The 18,997-nt window shown below is 35.5% G+C and overlaps 2 protein-coding genes across 6 annotated transcripts in view; both read right to left on the bottom strand.

Moving 5' to 3' along the window:
* The window catches only part of l3mbtl1 (L3MBTL histone methyl-lysine binding protein 1), a 48,620-nt gene extending 38,921 nt beyond the window's left edge, over window positions 1–9,699 (bottom strand). For 2 of the 3 annotated variants that reach the window (XM_048155388.1, XM_048155389.1), the window contains exons 1-3: window positions 9,615–9,699; window positions 8,453–8,631; window positions 8,021–8,187 (exon numbers count right to left, since the gene is read on the bottom strand). In XM_048155388.1, coding sequence (XP_048011345.1) covers window positions 8,021–8,187; window positions 8,453–8,631; window positions 9,615–9,664 — 396 coding nt within the window. In that variant the 5' untranslated portion in view covers window positions 9,665–9,699. The remainder of the gene's footprint in view (window positions 1–8,020; window positions 8,188–8,452; window positions 8,632–9,614) is intronic. The other variant, XM_048155387.1, reaches the window with a different exon arrangement.
* A 2,356-nt stretch (window positions 9,700–12,055) lies between these two features.
* On the bottom strand, window positions 12,056–17,172 carry si:ch211-10d23.5 (uncharacterized protein LOC556599 homolog). 3 transcript variants are annotated; one of them, XM_048155424.1, is made up of 6 exons: window positions 16,534–17,172; window positions 16,267–16,292; window positions 15,798–15,950; window positions 15,574–15,696; window positions 15,077–15,103; window positions 12,056–12,964 (listed from the first exon to the last, which is right to left on the bottom strand). In XM_048155424.1, exons 2-6 carry the CDS (start codon window positions 16,271–16,273, stop codon window positions 12,132–12,134), a joined length of 1,143 nt encoding a protein of 380 aa, XP_048011381.1. In that variant the 5' UTR covers window positions 16,274–16,292; window positions 16,534–17,172; the 3' UTR covers window positions 12,056–12,131. The 3 variants fall into 3 exon arrangements, with proteins under 3 accessions (XP_048011381.1, XP_048011383.1, XP_048011382.1); XM_048155426.1 differs by having other exon boundaries at window positions 15,798–15,877; window positions 16,534–17,171; XM_048155425.1 differs by lacking the exon at window positions 16,534–17,172 and adding an exon at window positions 16,393–16,499.
* Window positions 17,173–18,997: the final 1,825 nt, after the last annotated feature.

Below are 18,997 nucleotides of genomic sequence, written 5' to 3'. Positions count from 1 at the left end.
TGTTCACATTAAAGCAAAATTAAGATGATGCCTGAGATGAAAGCCTATATTTAGTCGTTATATTCATTCACCTTTGTATATTGGTAAAGCTAAGAGCCAAGAACACTCCATATCACTGGACATAATATAGGGTGAAATGCCACCCAAAGTGTTTTGACAAACTTGATATTAAGGAGTATAAATTCATTTTAAATATTTACAGTGTTTAGTATTGTTATGCAATAATAGAATGATTATCGCGGATATCTAATACAAAATAAACACCTCTATTGAATTGATTATCAAATTGTGTTAATAATAGGCGATTTGGCGCTGGGGTATGTTGTTTTTGAAATTATGTTGTTGTTGAGTGCTCGTTGTTATCAGAAGCGCGTGCAACAGGGTTCACAGCGCTCGTGCACACGGATTAGCACTTCAATCTATCGCTTTTGCGGAGACTCTCTATTCCATACGTTGAAATCACAAAAAACAAAATACATATAAACGTGTCACTGCTCTTGATATACAATCACTGATGAAAATCTTTGGTTTTAATGAGAAAAAAAAAAAAAATTCACTTGGTTGGATTAGAACCGGGAACCTCTTCCATCCTAATCGGAGAAACTGCCACTAGTCCATCAGGACATTCAATTATGAAAGGCGGATCGTCGTATTTATTAACTAATGTACATACTCTCGAGACTAACGACATTGTATTATAGCAGATGTAGGAAAACTATCATATTTGAACACATTTATAATTTTAATATCATATCATTATTATTGTAATAATAATACAACATTACCCCCCCCCCATACACATTCTTGTCCCACCCACTTTGTAAAACAAAGTTACGCCACTGACCCCAGTTGAATATGCATAAGGCACGATTAGCATAATGATATGTCGCCGAATACAGAGCTCTGTAATGCAATTGTTACTAGTAAGAATTGCTATTGTAGTATGGAAGGCCGTTTCAGCATAAAAACGTTCCAGCGTTACTCGTCATAATTATATTTTTACTAGTAACAATTAAATTAAAGAGCTCTATAATTTAATTTATACTAGTAACAATTACAATTAGAGAGCTCTATAATTCAATTTTTACTAGTAACAATTATAATTGTAGAGCTCTCTAATTCGGTTTTTTGCTAGTAACAATAACAATTATAGAGCTCTACAATTAAATTTTTACTAGTAACAATTACAATTACAGAGCTCTATAATTCAAGTTTTTACTAGTAACAATTATGATTATAGAGCTCTCTAATTCAATTGTTACTAGTAACAATTCCAATTAGAGAGCTCTACAATTCATTTATTACTAGTCATATGTCTCCATTGACTTCCATTCATTTTTAATTATAGAGCTCTGTAATTCAATTGTTACTAGTAACAATTGGGATTATAGAGCTCTCTAATTGAATTCTTACTAGTAACAATTACAATTATAGAGCTCTCTAATTCAATTTTTACTAGTAACAATTACAATTATAGAGCTCTCTAATTGAATTCTTACTAGTAACAATTACAATTATAGAGCTCTCTAATTTAATTCTTACTAGTAACAATTACAATTATAGAGCTCTCTAATTGAATTCTTACTAGTAACAATTACAATTATAGAGCTCTCTAACTGAATTCTTACTAGTAACAATTGAATTACAGAGCTCTTCAATTGATTTATTACTAGTAAAAATACACATTAAAGATATGTGTAATTGCAGAGCTCTATAATTCAATTACAGAGCTCTCTAATTCAATTGTTACTAGTAACAATTGAATTAGAGAGCTCTCTAATCGTAATTGTTACTAGTAACAATTGAATTACAGAGCTCTCTAATCATAATTGTTACTAGTAACAATTGAATTAGAGAGCTCTGTAATTCAATTAGAGAGCTCTATAATCAAATTGTTACTAGTAAGAATTCAATTGTAGAGCTCTCTAATTGCAATTCTTACTAGTAATAATTAAATTATAGAGCTCTCTAATTCAATTGTTACTAGTAACAATTGAATTAGAGAGCTCTATAATTGAATTACAGAGCTCTCTAATTGAATTGTTACTAGTAAGAATTAAGTTACAGAGCTCTATAATTCAGTTCTTACTAGTAACAATTAGAATTAGAGAGCTCTGTAATTGCAATCTTACTAGTACAAATTGAATTACAGAGCTCTACAATAGCAATTCTTACTAGTAACAATTGCATTACAGAGCTCTGTATTCGGCGACATATCATTATGCTAATCGTGCCTTATGCATATTCAACTGGGGTCAGTGGCGTAACTTTGTTTTACAAAGTGGGTGGGACAAGAATGTGTATGGGTGGTTGTATTATTATTACAATAATAATGATATGATATTAAAATTATAAATGTGTTCAAATATGATAGTTTTCCTACATCTACTATAATACAATGTCGTTAGTCTCGAGAGTATGTACATTAGTTAATAAATACGACGATCCGCCTTTGATGATTGAATGTCCTGATGGACTAGTGGCAGTTTCTCCGATTAGGATGTAAGAGATTCCCGGTTCTAATCCAACGAAGTGAATTTTATTTTTTTTTCTTATTAAAACCAAAGATTTTCATCAGTGATTGTATATCAAGAGCAGTGACACGTTTATATGTATTTTGTTTTTTGTGATTTCAACGTATGGAATAGAGAGTCTCCGCAACAGCGATAGATTGAAGTGCTAATCCGTGTGCACGAGCGCTGTGAACCCTGTTGCACGCGCCTCTGATAACAACGAGCACTCCACAACAACATAATTTCAAAAACAACATACCCCAGCGCCAAATCGCCTATTATTAACACAATTTGATAATCAATTCAATAGAGGTGTTTATTTTGTATTAGATATCCGCGATAATCATTCTATTATTGCATAACAATACTAAACACTGTAAATATTTAAAATGAATTTATACTCCTTAATATCAAGTTTGTCAAAACACTTTGGGTGGCTTAGGGCATTTCACCCTATATTATGTCCAGTGATATGGAGTGTTCTTGGCTCTTAGCTTTACCAATATACAAAGGTGAATGAATATAACGACTAAATATAGGCTTTTATCTCAGGCATCATCTTAATTTTGCTTTAATGTGAACATGATTAATATGTTACCTAAGTCTGTAAAATATTTCAGGATACTTTAGAACCACGCTACAGGGCTTTTATTTTGAAACGCACTTTTGTAGGCGGGAAATCTGCAATCTGTTTTGCATCTCATGAATAGGAGTTTTTACTAGTAATAATACAATTATAGAGCTCTGTAATTAGAATTGCTACTAGTAAGAATTGAATTAAAGAGCTCTCTAATTCAGTTTTTACTAGTAACAATTATAATTAGAGAGCTCTATAATTCAGTTTTTACTAGTAACAATTGAATTAGAGAGCTCTCTAGTGGAATTGTAGAGCTCTGCAATTGGATTATTACTAGTAACAATTGAATTACAGAGCTCTGCAATTGAATTCTTACTAGTAATAAATGAATTGCAGAGCTCTCTAATTGGAATTGTTACTAGTAAAAACTGAATTATAGAGCTCTACAATTCAGTTGTTACTAGTAAGAATACAATTGCAGAGCTCTATAATTCAATTAGAGAGCTCTACAATCATAATTTTTACTAGTAAAAAATGAATTATAGAGCTCTCTAATTGTAATTGTTACTAGTAAAAACTGAATTAGAGAGCTCTTTAATTTAATTGTTACTAGTAAAAATATAATTACGACGAGTAACGCTGGAACGTTTTTATGCTGAAACGGCCTTCCATACTCTAGTGTTACTAGAATTGAATTAGAGAGCTCTGCAATTAGAGGATTATTACTAGTAACAATTGAATTACAGAGCTCTGCAATTGAATTCTTACTAGTAATAAATGAATTGTAGAGCTCTCTAATTGGAATTGTTACTAGTAAAAACTGAATTATAGAGCTCTACAATTCAGTTGTTACTAGTAAGAATACAATTGCAGAGCTCTATAATTCAATTAGAGAGCTCTACAATCATAATTGTTACTAGTAAAAATTGAATTATAGAGCTCTATAATTGTAATTGTTACTAGTACAAATTAAATTATAGAGCTCTTTAATTTAATTGTTACTAGTAAAAATATAATTACGACGAGTAACGCTGGAACGTTTTTATGCTGAAACGGCCTTCCATAGATCTCCGAAGTTCACAGAAACAGCTGGACTCCAGCAGAGAAACATGTATTTGCAGTTACAATTTTGTGTCAAATTGTTGGATTTTGAGGTAAAATCATACCGTATATATTGTATTGTTATATATTATGTTGACAACTCATCAATTAAATATTTTCCATCTTATATTCTGCATGATTGGGTGTTTTTAAATAAACAACACTGACAAAAACTATACTATAAAACTATATGTTTTAGGGCTGGACAATATGACATAACATTGATAAAAGTGATTATTGGATTTAAACCTACCTATATTGTAGTTATATAAAATATTCACAGGCAGATTTGCTTTATGTATTTCCCCGCCGTCGAAATCAGGCATATATAAATGCTCTCAGGAAACACGACTCCTGGCTGCATGTCAATATCCATGGATTAGGTTTATTTGACGTGTCATAAGGAACATTTTCGAGCCCAACCTTTAGAGTAATCATTTGTTTTACTCGTGTTTTCGCAGTTTCTCCTATTAAATCCAGTCACGCAGCAGGTTCTTTTGCCACTCAGTCCAGCTGAGGGAGCGCGTTCCGGCGGGAAAGTGACGTCGATGCATACCCTCTATAATGGGGAGATAAGAGCAGAGATCATATATAATGGGGAGATAAGAGGTTCTGTATCTCTTACCATTGGAGAAAGCGTAACGGCTAACTTAATCACGTGTGGCACCTCTCAGCCTATCATGTAATGGCAGTGACATTAGTCGCAACTTTCCCTAGTCTGCCTTCTCTTTAAAAAATACATTTTTATCATACTAAAATCTACATATAGTTCCCAAAGAAAGTATGGTTTAGTGTAAAACATTCTGAAGATTAGCAAACAGGCTGTCCATTAATTAAATGAATAGCTATTTCCCCACAAAGGTGTTTAATCAGCATAGTGAAGCCTCTCATCCATTGACTTCCATTCAAAAAACAGCCTCCGGTCTCCCTCCCTGCGTACTGCGGCGGGCGGAGCGTTAGCTTTAGCCATTACGCTTTTTTGGCTAAAGGTTGCAGGCTTGCCTTCCAGTGGCTTTGTGAAAACTATGGGATTTTGGCCAAACGGCTGGCGTGCGTATACACGTTAGTTCTCCTCTCAGTTTGCTTAGCAATCATCACATTTTGTTGAAGTCACCCCTCATAACTTTCCCATTGTTTTACTATGTAAACGCGCGCTTGACGGACGCTGCATGACAGTTACGCTTGCGTCTCGCATCTTTTGCAGCGGCCTCACACATGAGCGCCACGTTTTTAAGACGCCGTGTCAAGTTAAAAGAATTTCAACTTTTACACGCAGCGCCGCTCATCAATGTCAGTTCCAAAACAGTGGACCAATCAGAAGAACTTGGAGGCGGGGCAAGCATTGCGAGTTGGCATGACAACTGTTTTATATAATGGCAACATGGCGGAGGAGGCGCTCATTATTATCTTATTTTCTTTTTTTCCATGTCAAAACTTGTATCTGTAAATTCTGCAGTTTGCCTATTTCTATTATTTCCGTTATTGTCGTTATTGCATCACGTCTCAAAGGCGCGTCTCGAGACTCTCGTGTTCTATGCTGCGCTTTTTTAAAACCACTCCTGAGCACTGCATCTCGCGTTTTTAGACGCAAAGACACGTTTTGTGTGAACGGCCCCTAACGTCTCATATCTTACGTCTGACGCCCGAATACTATGGGATTTTGGCCATTCAGCTGGCGTGCGTATACACGTTAGTTCTCCTCTCAGTTTGCTTAGCAACCATCACATTTTGTTGAAATCACCCCTCATAGCATTCTACGCTGCGCTTTTTTAAAAAACACTCCTTTTTAGACGCAAAGACGCGTTCTGTGTGAACGGCCCCTCAGACTGCTCACCATGGGAACGGCAGATCCTTCAGGGTTTCTTGGAGACGAACAGTGTCTAAATCACATTGGCTAACCTATGGGGTGCTTCAGGGTTTGGTGTTTGGCCCCCTTCCTTTTCTCAATATACTCAATATTACCATCCATTTTAGAAAAGAACTTTTTTCAGTCAAGCATATTTTTTAAAATTTGTGTGCTTCATAATCTTTAATCAAAATAACTTCCCCTCCCTCTCGCAGTGACATCTCTTCTCTAATGACGTGTTTACTAGCACAAGAACTGGATAGAATACACTCAAAAAAAATATATATATATATTTATTGATGCTTTCCGCTTTATTTAAATAATTCATTTTGATTTACCATCATTGTATCAGGTTTCTTGTTCAAACATGATTGCAACATGTTAAACTGACTTAAAACAGTTACTCCTTGGCTTAACTCAATGTTTTCATGTTGAAAGAATGTTTCAATCAAGTAGCTTGATCAAATAATAGAAAAAGGATTTCCACTTCCCATCATGTTTTGCACAGGGCTGGATGGGGGAGTACATGTTGAAATAAAGTGTTATTTTATGTATTTTTTTTGCAAGATGAGAAAACAGGGAGACTTGTTCATATTAATTGTTTGTATTTAAAAGAGTTTTCTGTTATAGCTAATTATAGCTATAAAAAGCTATATTTTTCACATTTGATTGATTAATTTAGTATCAGATTTTAATAATTTAGGAGGTCATTTCATGTGCAGGATGGGCATTTGATTTATCATTAGAATTATGTTAGTAAAAAAAACATTCCATATTAATGCATTTTTAGCATGAAATGCTCACTTTGGGGCATTTCTCATTTGCAAGTTGCTTTGCATAAAATCATCAGCTAAATGAATTGATGTATTTAGACATCTTTTAAATGCTATTAAAGAAATTAAAAAGCTAAAAAATAGTGAATTGATATGTATTCACTCTGAGTTTTCAACTCTGTTAATTTGATGAAGTTTCACAATAATCTTCAGCAATCACACTGAATATGTAAACATGGTTAAATCTTCATTTCAAATAAATATCATTGATTTTGTCACATGTGGAGAAAATGTTGTAATCTGATCAGACTAGTGCTTCCTTCTGACAATAATGTTTATTAGCACAATAAAATACAAACCAGCACCCAAGTACTGTAACATCACCTCTTCCATTAAAGGGATAGTTCACACTAAAATGACGTAGAACACGGAAGCGCTACACTGTAATTACAATGTCAACTGCGTAGGAGACTGACATGGAAGAGAAGAAATTGTTGAATAAAGTTGTTATTTTTGTTTTGTTTTGTTTTGTTTTGTTATGGTGCACAAAAGTATTCTTGTCACATCATAACATTAAGGTTGAACCACTGTAGTCATGTGGACTATTTTAACAATGTCCTTAGTACCCTTTTGGGCCTTGACAGTGGTAATTAAATTGCTGTCTATGGAGGAGTCAGAGAGCTCTCAGATTTCATCAAAAATATCTTAATTTGTGTTCCGAAGATGAACGAAGGTCTTACAGGTTTGGAACGACATGAAGGTGAGTAATTAATGACAGAATTTTCATTTTTGGGTGAACTAGCTCTTTAAGCTCAAAGTTGGCTGCTTTGTGCTTAATGGCTGTTCTTTTGAACATGAAGAACTCAAAAGCTTGTTGCCATCAAGATCAATATGGATGGATTTCTCTCCAAGCTTAATTAAATTTTGTGTACTAGCATTACACTTGTTGTCCTAGGAAAGGCTACTTAGAAAGGCCCTACAAGACCACTTATGAGATGACTTCACACACTGTGGTACTAGAAGATCCTCCAAGATGCTGATCAGCATGTCACTTCAAACCCATGACTTTCAAGTAATGTTGACTGCAGACAGCTTTTCTACCCATAAATTGCTTTATGACAGCTTGAAACACTCTTTCCAGATTGGACATTCAAATATTAGGGTAATTAGTTAATGAAATACAGTAGAACAAATGGTATGTCTTGCCCACCTTCAGATTGCTTCCAGGGAGGATTGCCATTCCCTCCTTCCAGCCCAGAACATGGACAATAGTCCCTCCAACCTGAGCAGGAAGTGATGCAGCCTCCAGTTCACTGCCTTTAATCGCCTTGATTGCATTTTGAGGCAGCTCCACTTTTGGCAATGAGTGAGCAGAAGCTATGAGAAAATACAAGCTTTTTGACTCTGCTCTAAGAGTAGGCCAAAATACTGAGATTTCATGGTCATGCCAGCTTTTAACTCTTTTATTTGGAGTTCTAAACAATAGTTTTGCAAGGTTTAATTCTGTCAATCAAACTGCAAGAAAATTTAAAATTGGTTTACCTTTTTAGTCATGTTTTAAAAGAGAAAAAATATTCAATACAATATGTGAAAAAAATGTTTTAGATGATCATAAATAATTTTTCCTATTCAATATAAGTACCTGGAAAAATTATTGTGGTAGTATCCTGGGGTTTCAGCCGATGAGAGGAACTGTCATTGGAAGCGTGAGAGACGCTGCTTTCAGATGGGACATCTGCATCATGTGGTAGGACATCTGCATCATGTGGTAGGACATCCAGGTCTGCTTTGGCACTCATAGCAAGACTCTGCTCAGTATCACTAACCAAAGAGAAATTAAGGACATAATGATATTATTTTGTTATTTAGCAATAGTGTATATGGAATGCAGTGTTGGGTAAGTTACTCTAAAAAATGTAATTATCTTCAAAAGTGTAATTAGATTACTGTACTAATTACTCTTTCTAAAAAAATATTGCATTACTATACTAATTACTTCTTAAATCCCACATTAACCTCAAGGATATACATGAAATGGCTATTTAGGAGAATATTTCTATCATTTCTCCACAAAAGTAAAACAGAAACAAGATGATAACAAAGATGAAGCACAAATGATGATTAGACCATTAACTGATGGTGATTATGATGGAGATGCATAATCCATAATCTGACGGTGTTGATCATGCATAATCCATAAACTGATGGTGGTGGTGATGACGATGATGAAGCATAAGTGATGGTGTTGATGCTCAACCCATAAACCGATGGAGGTGGTGGTGATGATTATGCATAATGCATAAACTGACGGTGCTGATGCTCAAACCATAAAGAGACAGTGGTAAGGATGTGAAGGAAACATCAGTTTCATCAATTCCAATTCAAAAAGCATAATTTCCAGCGCATACTCTCTGCCCCCAAAATATTCTTTACCAATGCAAAATGGCGCTGTGGTCAGTAAACTAAAGTAGGCGAACCATTCATTATTTAATTTCGCTCTTAAAGACTGCTTTATGAGGAGCATCCGATTCCGATGCATTTAGAAGGAAAAAAACAGATGCGCTCTGTTAGGATGATCGATATTAATACATATGTTTTATTTTCATGGCAACCTCAGCTTAATTGCTAATTATAAGGGTTTATTTAATAATTTTATAAAAGGAAAAAATACGATAAAACGCGCGTCATCATAAGTGCCCAGAAATGAATGTAAAGTCAAATCTATATATAGCTATCGTGTCTTAATAGCATGACATGAATTGTGCGTAATGCGAAGACGATAAGATAAATGAATTTATTCTCACCAGTGCTGGTCTTGCTCGGGAGGAATATGATCTGCGCATGCGCGCATCATAAGCGCACAATCCTTTGATGTTTGAAAGTGTTGCATTCTCCAACACTTCACATGCGATAGTGTGCAGTGTATGAAACATCTCTAGTACTGATATAAGGATTGTTGTATATAACTATGGAGTCAAATTAATGCCTTAAAGTTTTGCACAAAAATAAAGTTTTGCAAAACACAAAAAAGAATTGAGCAATAAAAAAATGTTTTGCAAACAAAAATAAAGAATTGCAAAGGAAAAATAAAGTATTGAGCGGAAAAAAATAAGTTTTGCAAACAAAAATAATAAATTGCAAAATAAAATAAAGTAGTGCAAAAATAAAAATATAATCAATTACAAAAATCAATGACAGCTGTAATCCTATTTTATCTTTGCCACATATTTTCCATGCTCAAACCTACTAAATCATTTGCAACGCTCATTTTATTCTGCGTTTCAGTCAAGCGTGCGCTCACGATACCGGTTTTCTTTTGCGCTGCACTTTTCTGTGCGGATCTCTTTATGGCACTGGTTTGACGTGGGGGTGGAGTCAAGAAACGGGGGCACACCCCCGCGAAATGCATTGGAGGGGAACGTAATCGGCGACAGGTGAAATAATTCTTTGACATGGTTAAAAATAATGAATGGTTTGTTTTTGTTGGTTTGTTTAGCATATGTTGTCGCCGATTACGACCCCCTCCAATGCATTTCTTATAGTAATATGACCCGTTTCGCTCTGTCTCACTGCCTGTATCCACATTTGTGTCCTTAAACATTCGTTTTTGGGGTCGACAGCTTATAAAAACTTATTTCTGGGTTTTTTAGCTTGTTAGCTGTACACCTTGACACACAGCACCTTTTAGGCATTGTTCTGTTTTTTGTAATGAGTCAGAAAAGACAAGAAGGCAGCCTGGAGACAGTTGGATTGTTCAATAAATGCACTCTGCCTGCGTCTCAATGTGCATACTATCCATCCTAAATAGTATGTGACACTAGTAATATTCAATACTATTTAGGGTGGATAGGGTGGATAGTATGCACATTGGGATGCAGGGTCTGTCTCTATGCTTGATCTGTTCTGTTGCGATCTGCGTCTCCTGCCGATGACGTGTTTCGCGGGGCGTGCCCCCGTTTCTTGACTCCACCCCCACGTCAAACCAGTGCCATAAAGAGAACCGCACAGAAAAGTGCAGCGCAAAAGAAAACCGGTATCGTGAGCGCACGCTTGACTGAAACGCAGAATAAAATGAGCGTTGCAAATGATTTAGTAGGTTTGAGCATGAAAAATATGTGGCAAAGATAAAATAGGATTACAGCTGTCATTGATTTTTGTAATTGATTATATTTTTATTTTTGCACTACGTTATTTTATTTTGCAATTTATTATTTTTGTTTGCAAAACTTACTTTTTTCTGCTCAATACTTTATTTTTCCTTTGCAATTCTTTATTTTTGTTTGCAAAACATTTTTTTATTGCTCAATTCTTTTTTATGTTTTGCAAAACTTTATTTTTGTGCAAAACTTTAAGGCATTAATTTGACTCCATATATAACATTAATCTAAAAACATCTTTAAAACATTTTACCTTTTAGTAAAGGATGTTTTCAAAGTTTTCCAAAAAAAAAAAAAAAAAAAAAAAAATTGCCGTAAATATGCTTAATGCATAATGAAAGCCAGACTTTGCTCCAATTGAGTAAATTCCTAAATACAAATGAAAGAAAATATACTTCTATGTCACTGTGACTGGATTACCATATAACAGTCATAATGATCAACTGTATTAATTAATTGATTGATTGTTACCTGAAAGTGCAAAAGTCAAATTTAAAAACATCATGAGTTTTGAATGAGAATCAAAGTTGAATTGACAACTTCAATTTTCTCTTAGTGGAAGTTGATTCTTAATCCATTCTTCATCCTGATTTTGAACCATCTATGTGGAAGTGAACCAGAAAAATATACTGCATAAAACTTGAGCATCCACTGAGCCTATATTCCTTTAATGTATTTATTATAGACTTTACTGTTCAAATATAGATAAATATGCCAATAAAATATCTTAATACTGAACATAATTCACATATGGTAGTGTAAACTCTGGCTAAAACAACCAAACTCAACTTCATAAAGTATAAATCGCTCTAGTGTTGTTAGACCTGTTGCATGAAATGATGTCACCTAACTCTCAGCATTTACAGTGCAATACAAGGCCTAGATCTGTAATTTATTTAAATTGCTATTGGACTTGGCCTTGAAAGTATGATCACACATTTTACTTTAAATTGTGTGTAATCAGATTTAAATCTCATTAGGGTATAATCTATTTTTCACCACAAATATAACATATATATTAGGAAAAATAGTGTAGCAACAGCACAAGAGTTTTTGCAAACCAACCGTTAACAAATTATGAGCCAATATAAAGGGTATGGCCAGTGTTTTATTGACTGAAGACACAGAAAATGAGAGTGTAGTTTTGATGGATGAGACCAGTTGCTAGCAGAGGTCATCACCCCCCGGAGACATTTGAACCACATCCTCAGCATCCAGGACCACTTCCTCCAGCACGTCGACACTCTCAGTGTTGATATCTAGGGCATTTTGCAACAATTCAGGACGCTCCTGGAACAACCACCACATAGATAAATACTTGTGGACACAATGGTTTCTTTTGTGTTCACATAGACACTTCCAGTTGCCAGACTTGGTATCAAAAGAGACACGTGTCCTCCCAAACTGACACCATTTGTCCTTAAGGTCGGTGTACACAGAAAAGTAGATGCATCTCTCTGAAAGTTCATGCTCCTCCCAAAAAATAGGGTACACACAATCGACTCCCTCTAAACATGCCCTTGAGTTCATTTCCTGGCACTCCTGTTTCTCCGATTTGGACAGGAGGTGTTTGTCAGTCATTTCCTCCAGAGAGTTGACACACAGTGGTGGAGGGGGAACGTAGTGTCGTGCGTGATTAGTTCTCACGAGGTGCCGGCATTCTTTACCAGGATTTCCTCTCTGGGCCTGCGCTTTCATGAAATCCCAGCATTCTTCCAATTCACAAAGCAGAATCTGTAAGGCAAAGGATTTACGGATATGAATGGGCACTCTAGGTCCATGCAGATCCTTGGGTGTAACATAGATTGCATTTTTGGCATCTATGCATAACATGGGCTGTTGGTCATGGCCGTGCTGTAGTCTCTCGTGGCGTCTCAAATTTGATGTGGTAGTAAAGTGGATTCCACACTTTTGGCATGCTGACTTATTGCCTGCTGTCCTGTCTTCATTGTCTGTTTGCAGAGTCTCCAACAGGACTGTTGTAGGTTGTAGCTCAACTGGAAGGGGGAAAACAATTTAGATGAATTGCAATTTGGGAATGGCTGTGTCTGAAACCAGAGTAATGCTAGATGATCAGGTATGTGGAGGTAGGATCGAGACATGTCTAAATCAAACATCCTCTCCGCCATGATGCCTCCATCTGGTCTGTCAACTTCTGTTTTACCCCCCAAATTACAAATACATTTATTCAGAAATAAGCATCATAGTGAGTAAGGCACAGTATGTAAGTTTCGCCCCTAGAGGTCGCTTTTTATTATGCTTATATGCCTCTCCTTTTGTTTTGTTGCTTATGTTTATTTTAAGATTAAAGTTACATTTAATGTTCGCTTCCTTCTTCCCTGAACTTGAACTTTATTAGAGTTAAGTTTGATCACTTAAAATCACATTATTTTATTTCATTCTAATGAAACAGCCACAAGTGCTGAATTACTACTCATACAAGTCACTTTATCTAACTAATTAAAATTGTGGGGTAACACAACGCTGTTTTACTTGGTCAAAACAATCATACTAAAACTGCATTTGAGTGTGTTGAATGTTATTATAACATTACTCTGTGTGTTTGCTTGGTGGCTGGTATAAGATTGTTGCAGTAAGCTAGATCGATATTAGAATATCATATTAATAATAGCTGGATGACTTGTGTTGCTAAATGGCATGCAATTCATTTTAAAACACTGTATGGGTGGAGAAAATGCTGTATTACAGTTAGTACAAATAAAGCTTTCTGATTATTCTACAGTATGTTAGCCACTTGAACACCACTGAGGAGCTGCAAACGTGACTCGCGATAAATCAAGAAAACGAGAGATTCAAACAATAAGACTAACCGTGTTGAGCTATATAACATTGATTTGTTTATCTGTCGATAAAAGTATCCAAACAGTTGCTCACCTGTCTAATAAAACACATAATAAAGCGTCTTTGGTGTTTCCATGATTTCTACGGAAGTAAAAGTTCAAAACCCGAAATCGAGGGTAACGTGGATATGATGTCATTGACAAGCGACGCAATGACACGGGCCATCATGCATGCATCAGATCATGTGAGTATAGTATTTATTTGGATGTTTACATTTGATTCTGAATGAGTTTCATAGTGCTCCGTGGCTAACGGGGCTAATGCTACACTGTTGGAGAGATTTATAAAGAATGAAGTTGTGTTTATGAATTATACAGACTGCAAGTGTTTAATAATGAAAATAACGACGGCTCTTGTCTCCGTGAATACAGTAAGAAACGATGGTAACTTGAACCACATTTAACAGTACATTAGCAACATGCTAACTAAACATTTAGAAAGACAATTTACAAATATCACTAAAAATATCATATCATCATGGATCATGTCAGTTATTATTGCTCCATCTGCCATTTTTCACTGTTGTCCTTGCTTGCTTACCTGCATAAAGTCTGTTGATTCGGCTGTGCTGCTCCAGACGTTAATACTGGCTTGTCTAATGCCTTGAACATGGGCTGGCATTTGCAAAAGTTGGGGGCGTACATATTAATGATCCCGACTGTTGCGTCACAGTCGGTGTTATGTTGAGATTCGCCTGTTCTTCAGAGGTCTTTTGCACAAATCAAATTTACATAAAAAGGAGGAAACAATGGTGTTTGAGACTCACTGTGTGTCGTTTCCATGTACAGAACTCTAATTATTTACCTATGCTGAGGTAAATTCAATTTTAAATTCTAGGGCACCTTTAAGTCACTAATGAACGACTGGGCGGTTTCTGTGGTTTCAGACACAGCCAATAAACTTTGGTAAAGTTGGTTTTATATTCGCACATTCGGACTTCTGATAAATTCAGACTTTTCAATAAATGTGCAATAAATTAATGTTTGCGAATTTTAAGCAGCGACATGATATTGACAACCAACGATTGTCAACTTACAGCATTTTTCACAGTCGATCAAAATAGGCAAGTATTGTTTTAATGGCATATTTACTTGTGAATGTCCACTGAATGTCCAATGTAGTGTGATTAACAAGGCTATTGAATACGGATGTCCGAATGTGCGAATATAAAACCAACTTTACTGAAGTAGCCAATAATTCAATCAATGGATAAACATCATTGAAAATGATTAAATTCCATTTCTCACCTGTTGATTTGTCTGTCATCTCAACACCTGCATGAAACAGATCAGAATTGAAGGATATTTATAACTGCAGGCTTATTACCCAGAAGAAAAGAATGACAAAAACAAAGCAGTCACAAACAAGGGAGTTATAGTTATACATATAGTGAAGGAAACATTTCTTTCCAGCATACATTGAACTCCTTCAATAATGTTTCAAAACATCCCAGAATGCAATGATAGAAAGAGTGCACAGAGTTGGAATCTAGACAAAGATGCCCAGTTTAGTTGATAAACTTAAATCTTAAAAAGTTAGCTTTTATTCTATAATGTGGACAACACCAATAATGATAAACGACTAGGTCCAAACTTATGCAAACAATAAATAAACATTTGTATACAATATAATAAAGCTTTGATATTCTTTTTATCTTAAATTATACAATATAATGAGTGGAAGGGCAGTACAGTCCAATCCTCTAAGATAATTCAATAGGAAATGTATTTAAATAAACACAAACCATGGTTGGTAATATGGATTTTGTAATCCTTTGTCCTTTGCAATATTTTTGTGCACATTGGGCAGTGCCAGTGGCTCCTGCCATGGCCTCCATCAGCACAATAACAGGGGATAGAAAACTTCCCTGTCACAAAGAACAGACAGCGTTAGAGCTGAGAATGGGTGTAAAATATTATCTCTGTGCAAGACAACTGTTGTAGAAGTGTTTTTTGTTTGTTTATTTACCAATGCCAGAATCTTTATAATATATGGCGAATCTGAGATGTCTCTTTTTGAGGTGATGTTTAGATGCCGTAACTGGATTCCTACAGTAGAGACAGTCAAGGTCCTTCATCAAATTAAAAAGCTCCTCTTCATCAACAAACACAAATATTCTCTCTGAAAAAAAGTGTGACAAAATTATATGAAATGCAAGCTTTATAGAACCCTTTACACTGCATATGGATCACTTCAGATAATGGTAGGGTGACTATATACTAACGTTATATGCTTTCCTGAACTGCTAATGAAATATATTATGATAATTGTTCATTGGTTGGTGTAGCTGATCGGTTAATGATCATGGCTGTTAATGGCTGTTAACCCAAGAGTTACAGGATTGAACCCAGCCTATCATGATTCCGATTATAATTTCAATGGATCTTGTGAACAATCATCTTAATTTAGAAGTTTTTATTAAATGCATTACACTCACCTGTCATGACTATTTACTTCCTGAGCCTAAAAAAAAATATAAAATAGAATTAATTACATGTAGCAAGTACCAAAGACTATCCAATAATAATTTAATAAGAACAGAAAGATTTTGAAAGCTTCTTACAGCTTCATCTCAAATTAATACATTGATTTTACAGTAGTAACATTTACACTGGCATTTCAGTGTAAACTATGGTTACCATGGTGATATGGTAAGGTAATAAACCCTTTACTAGAACCAATAAACAAAGACATATCTACTGACCTCCCACAAACAGATGCTGTGGATGTAACGCAGTCAAATGTTTGTCAGTTCTCTCGATACAGACTACAGTCTTTAAATATGATATCACACCTTCAAGCGTATCAATCAATCGATCGCAGTTTAAACATAGTTTAAAAAGCTTTTTATTAATAAATGAAAACAAAAAAATGGCTGAGCTGTTTGCTTTGCGCACATGTATGACGCACGCCAGATCACGTTGACTGTCGCGTTTCGAAAGACGTAAAGCTGTCAACGCTGCGGCTGCTGTAAACTGCACCATCTGCTGACTATGACAGAGGCATTGTTTTTGTTTTGGATTTATTTAAAAATGATGCTATTATACTGGAATATGAAGAATTTATGACTTTGTATAATTTTCCTCTGCCAGCTAGAACTTTCAATTCTGTCATCAAAGCTTTGTCTCCAAGCTTTAACTCCAACTCCAACATTTATTTAAAACATACCTTTGCTTTAACGAGAGAAAAACAATTATGCCCAAACTTTTATTGGATGGTAGGCTATTTGTCTTCTCGCAAAGGGCACTTTCACTTTCGCGATTAAAGGGGCAGTGGCTCAAGCACCCTCGGTCGGTGCTTATAGAGGCTTGAATATTTTACCAAGTTCTGGATTAAGTTTGAGGATGATTCTCGCAAAACTGTTTTCTGCAGGCTTTTATCAAGGTGAATGAAAAATATATATGTGTGTGTGTGTGTGTGTGTGTGTTGATCTTTAATTCATAAAATTAGCAAAAATCTATTGAATCTATTCCTTCATTGAAGGAATTGAAAGTGGGGGGGGAAATCACATTATGAAATAAATGTTTTTCTCCAAAACACGTTGGCCACAATTATTGGAACTCCTAGAGTAAAATATCTCTGAAATATATCCCCATTCATATTTACATTTTTTTAGCACACCAAGGGTGATCATGAACATGCAATTGTGCAGCCATGACTTCCTGTTCCACAGGAGTATAAAAATGAGGAAACACAACACAAAGGCCAAATTCCCTTAATCATTCATTACGATGAGTAAAACCAAAGAATATAGTTCTGATGCTTCACAAAATAGAAAGTGGCTGTAAGAACATAGATAAAGCACTGAAAATCCCAATTTCCACTATCAGGGCAATAATTAAGAAGTTCCAATCAACTAAAAATGTTACAAATCTGCCTGGAAGAGGACATGCGTCCAAATCGTCCTAATGCGAGGAGCAAAGTTTGAGTGGCCAAAGACTCTCCAAGGATCACAACTGGAGAATTGCAGAGATTAGTTGAGTCTTGAGTCTCAGAAAGCCTAAAAAAATTATCAAACAGCACCTACATCCCCACAAGTTGTTCGGGAGGGTTTCAAGAAATATCCTCTGCTCTCATCCAGAAACAATATCCAGCACATTCAGTTGTCAGACAAGACTGGAACTTCAAACGGGACAGGCTTCTTTGGTCAGATGAAACTAAAAAAAGAGCTAAGAAGTTAAGAACTTTATTAATCCCACAAGGGCAATTCTAGTAGGGTAGTAGCATCATATAGCAGACACAAAGTACAGAAAATAAGTAAATAAAGAAGTAAAAAACATAACCCAACATGCTTCAGAAATAAATTCATAAAACAAACAAACAAAAAAAAAACACTAATTAAAGGTCCCGTTCTTCGTGATCCCATGTTTCAAACTTTAGTTAGTGTGTAATGTTGTTGTTAGAGTATAAATAAAATCTGTAAAATTTTAAAGCTCAAAGTTCAATGCCAAGCGAGATATTTTATTTAACAGAAGTCGCTTACATCGAACGGCCAGTTTGGACTACATCCCTCTACTTCCTTCTTTAATGACGTAACTAAAACAGTTTTTTGACTAACCTCCGCCCACAGGAATACACAAGAGTTGCGTTTGTAGAGTGTGTTTGTCGCCATGTCGTCGAAACGCTGTTATTTTCATCCCGCAGCCCAATCACCGGGTCTGATTCCGGCTCAAATTGATAGGGTAAAATTAAAGACATGTTTACAATAACACTGAGCGCGTGCATCTCCACAACACAGGAACCGCTGGCACAATCAGAACTCGTTACGTATTTCTGAAGGAGGGACTTCATAGAACAAGGAAGTCATCAGCCCGTTTTTATGACAGTGGAAACAGCGGTATACAGATAAGTAAATTATGTGAAAAATACTGTGTTTTTTTACACGCGAAACATGAACACGTTATATTGCACACTATAAACACAATCAAAGCTTCAAAAAACCACGAAAAACGGGACCTTTAAAACTTTAAATTGCAGAGGCGAATAGCCTCTGGAACAAAAGTAAATTTATATCTATTAGATGAACATTTAATGCTTCTAAATCTTCTTCCAGAGGGCAGTGCTTCAAAATAAACCGTCAAGGGATGAGAGTCATCTCCCGTGATACTTTGAGTTTTCTTTAACTTTTGTTGCTCATGGAATGAGAAAATGGAGAGACTTTTTAATGT

The sequence above is a fragment of the Megalobrama amblycephala genome, linkage group LG14 (assembly GCF_018812025.1).
Source record: "Megalobrama amblycephala isolate DHTTF-2021 linkage group LG14, ASM1881202v1, whole genome shotgun sequence".
NCBI lineage: Eukaryota > Metazoa > Chordata > Actinopteri > Cypriniformes > Xenocyprididae > Megalobrama > Megalobrama amblycephala.
Note: the sequence above shows the minus strand (reverse complement) of the source record. Positions and strands in the feature narration are given on the sequence as shown.

What these genes read in the sequence shown, in the direction of transcription:
- si:ch211-10d23.5 (XM_048155424.1), bottom strand. An exon ending in AATCCATATTACCAACCATG is followed by an intron (nt 15,104 to 15,573) that starts GTTTGTGTTTAT and finishes TGTTTCATGCAG; the next exon opens with GTGTTGAGATGACAGACAAA. An exon ending in GATGACAGACAAATCAACAG is followed by an intron (nt 12,965 to 15,076) that starts GTGAGAAATGGA and finishes TCCCCCTTCCAG; the next exon opens with TTGAGCTACAACCTACAACA.